Below are 1,814 nucleotides of genomic sequence, written 5' to 3'. Positions count from 1 at the left end.
TCCCTCTGCAGAACTGGATCAGCTGGGGTTTCAGCTATGAGTCGGAGACCAAGGACAACACGGTGATGCACATGACCTTCTTCTGCTCCGTTACGCTGTGCCTAGTATTTGGTGGCTTCATCTGGGCCTACATGCCTGATTACAGGTACAGATTTATTGAATTATTTATCTGATGTATGCAAATATTAATAGGGGTATGTCATTAGTTTTCTGTTATAGTTTGGAGGTTTTCCATTATTTTTTCTTCTCCTCTTTCATTTCTTAGTTTTTTTTTCTTTTTACTCTCCTTACCTTTCCTCGTATTTAAATCATGAAATAGGTTGTCTTGAGATGATCCAACAGTAATATGGTCTTCTGGCAAGTTTGGTGGCAATCATTTAAGCCTATAGTAGCCTTTGGAAGAAGAGTTACCTTAACGACAGTGTATTAAAATTGCTGGAAGAATTTGTGGTCATTATTCAGGTTGAAAGATAGTAATATTCCTTTGTTTATGATTGGAGTCTACTTCTTGTGAGCACTGCATTGTTGTATTTAAGTGTTGTGCAAGGGGCAGTGAACATGGAAAGTCATGTCTCATGATTTATTTTTCTTCGTACAAACATTTAATCTCCATTTGTTTACTGTCCTGTGGGTATATGTTACTGAATTTTTCCATCCTCTTAGCCAGGGTGCTAAACTGGGGGCATGTGAATTTTGGTGTTGGTTTGAGACTTGATTGCGTAGTATTTGAATTTATTTTAATTTATTCCACATTTGGGTAGCTTGTTTGATTATTAACTAGCACTATTATTCCATAGTTTGAAACTAGTTTTATGTACTACCCTAGACTTACATGGACAAAAGTAAAAACAATGGTATTTCACCCTTTATCACAAATGATAACTCTTTTTGCCTCGTGTAACCAAATACAGAATTACAAATTATGGTATCTTGCTATTTATAGCTAAAGTATGTCCAAGCTATCAACATCTTGTGAAGTCATACTAGCAGCTAATAGGACAGGTGATGATTCTTTGGACATTCAAGGGAAGGTGTTTGTGACCATATTAGGCAGTCCATTAGGGATCTAGAAACATTAAATGGTGAAGACCCTTGCTTTAGGGCTTAGAGGTAAGTGTGGTATCAAAACTTCATGTTCTCAATTTCCCCAGGCTAAGGGAAGGGGAAATTCTTGCAGAAAGCCCTCTGACCAAGCCTTGTTTGTTTCAGAATGGTTGACTGGGCACAGCGAGAGGGCTACCTGGAGCTGAGACGACGAGAGGCTGAGGGACTCCCTTTGATCGACCCGAACCTGGTCAGTGTTGACAAATTTGAGCTGCCAGAAGACGAAGAGCTGGGCGACACCGAGATTATCATCTAAAAAAGAAAACCTGTTTAGGAGAATAGTGTCATTTCTTTTGCTTCAGAGAGCATCTGAGATTCCCCATATTTGTGCCCAAACAGGTGTTAGTATTTATTGTAATTTTTACATATTTCCTTGCAGGTGTTATGGAATGCAAGAAATCCTTGGTGTCCATTTTGTAAATATCAATATGTTTAAATGAAATATATATGCACCACACAGTTCTTATCTGGTATTTTATTATCTTTTTCCCCGACCATAAAATGTAAAAACCAACTCCTATTAACTTAACCCAGTAACGATGTGTCCCCCCACATATGAGCCCCGAAAAAAAAATTGCTTGGCATCCCGCCAGTTTGACGCTGTATCGGGACTCAGCAATCATCTGCTTCCATGCCGCAGTGTCTAAATTTCTATAAAACCCTCATGATGCCCAGGAATGAAACTGTGGCAGAGAATTTTTGATAACAAA

The 1,814-nt window shown here is 38.6% G+C and overlaps 1 protein-coding gene across 1 annotated transcript; it reads left to right on the top strand.

Moving 5' to 3' along the window:
- Positions 1 to 11: 11 nt before the first annotated feature.
- On the top strand, positions 12 to 1,570 carry NP15.6 (NADH dehydrogenase [ubiquinone] 1 beta subcomplex subunit NP15.6; the record flags this gene model as incomplete). The annotated part of the gene is given in 2 exon segments (XM_027354578.2): positions 12 to 145; positions 1,210 to 1,570. Coding segments are annotated over 2 exon segments (285 nt in total), but the record flags the coding sequence as incomplete, so codon positions are not given.
- Positions 1,571 to 1,814: the final 244 nt, after the last annotated feature.

The sequence above is a fragment of the Penaeus vannamei genome, unplaced genomic scaffold, assembly GCF_042767895.1.
Source record: "Penaeus vannamei isolate JL-2024 unplaced genomic scaffold, ASM4276789v1 unanchor3995, whole genome shotgun sequence".
In the NCBI taxonomy this organism is placed as follows: Eukaryota; Metazoa; Arthropoda; class Malacostraca; order Decapoda; family Penaeidae; genus Penaeus; species Penaeus vannamei.
The sequence above is the reverse complement of the archived record's forward strand: the minus strand, read 5'-3'. Positions and strand labels throughout refer to the sequence as shown.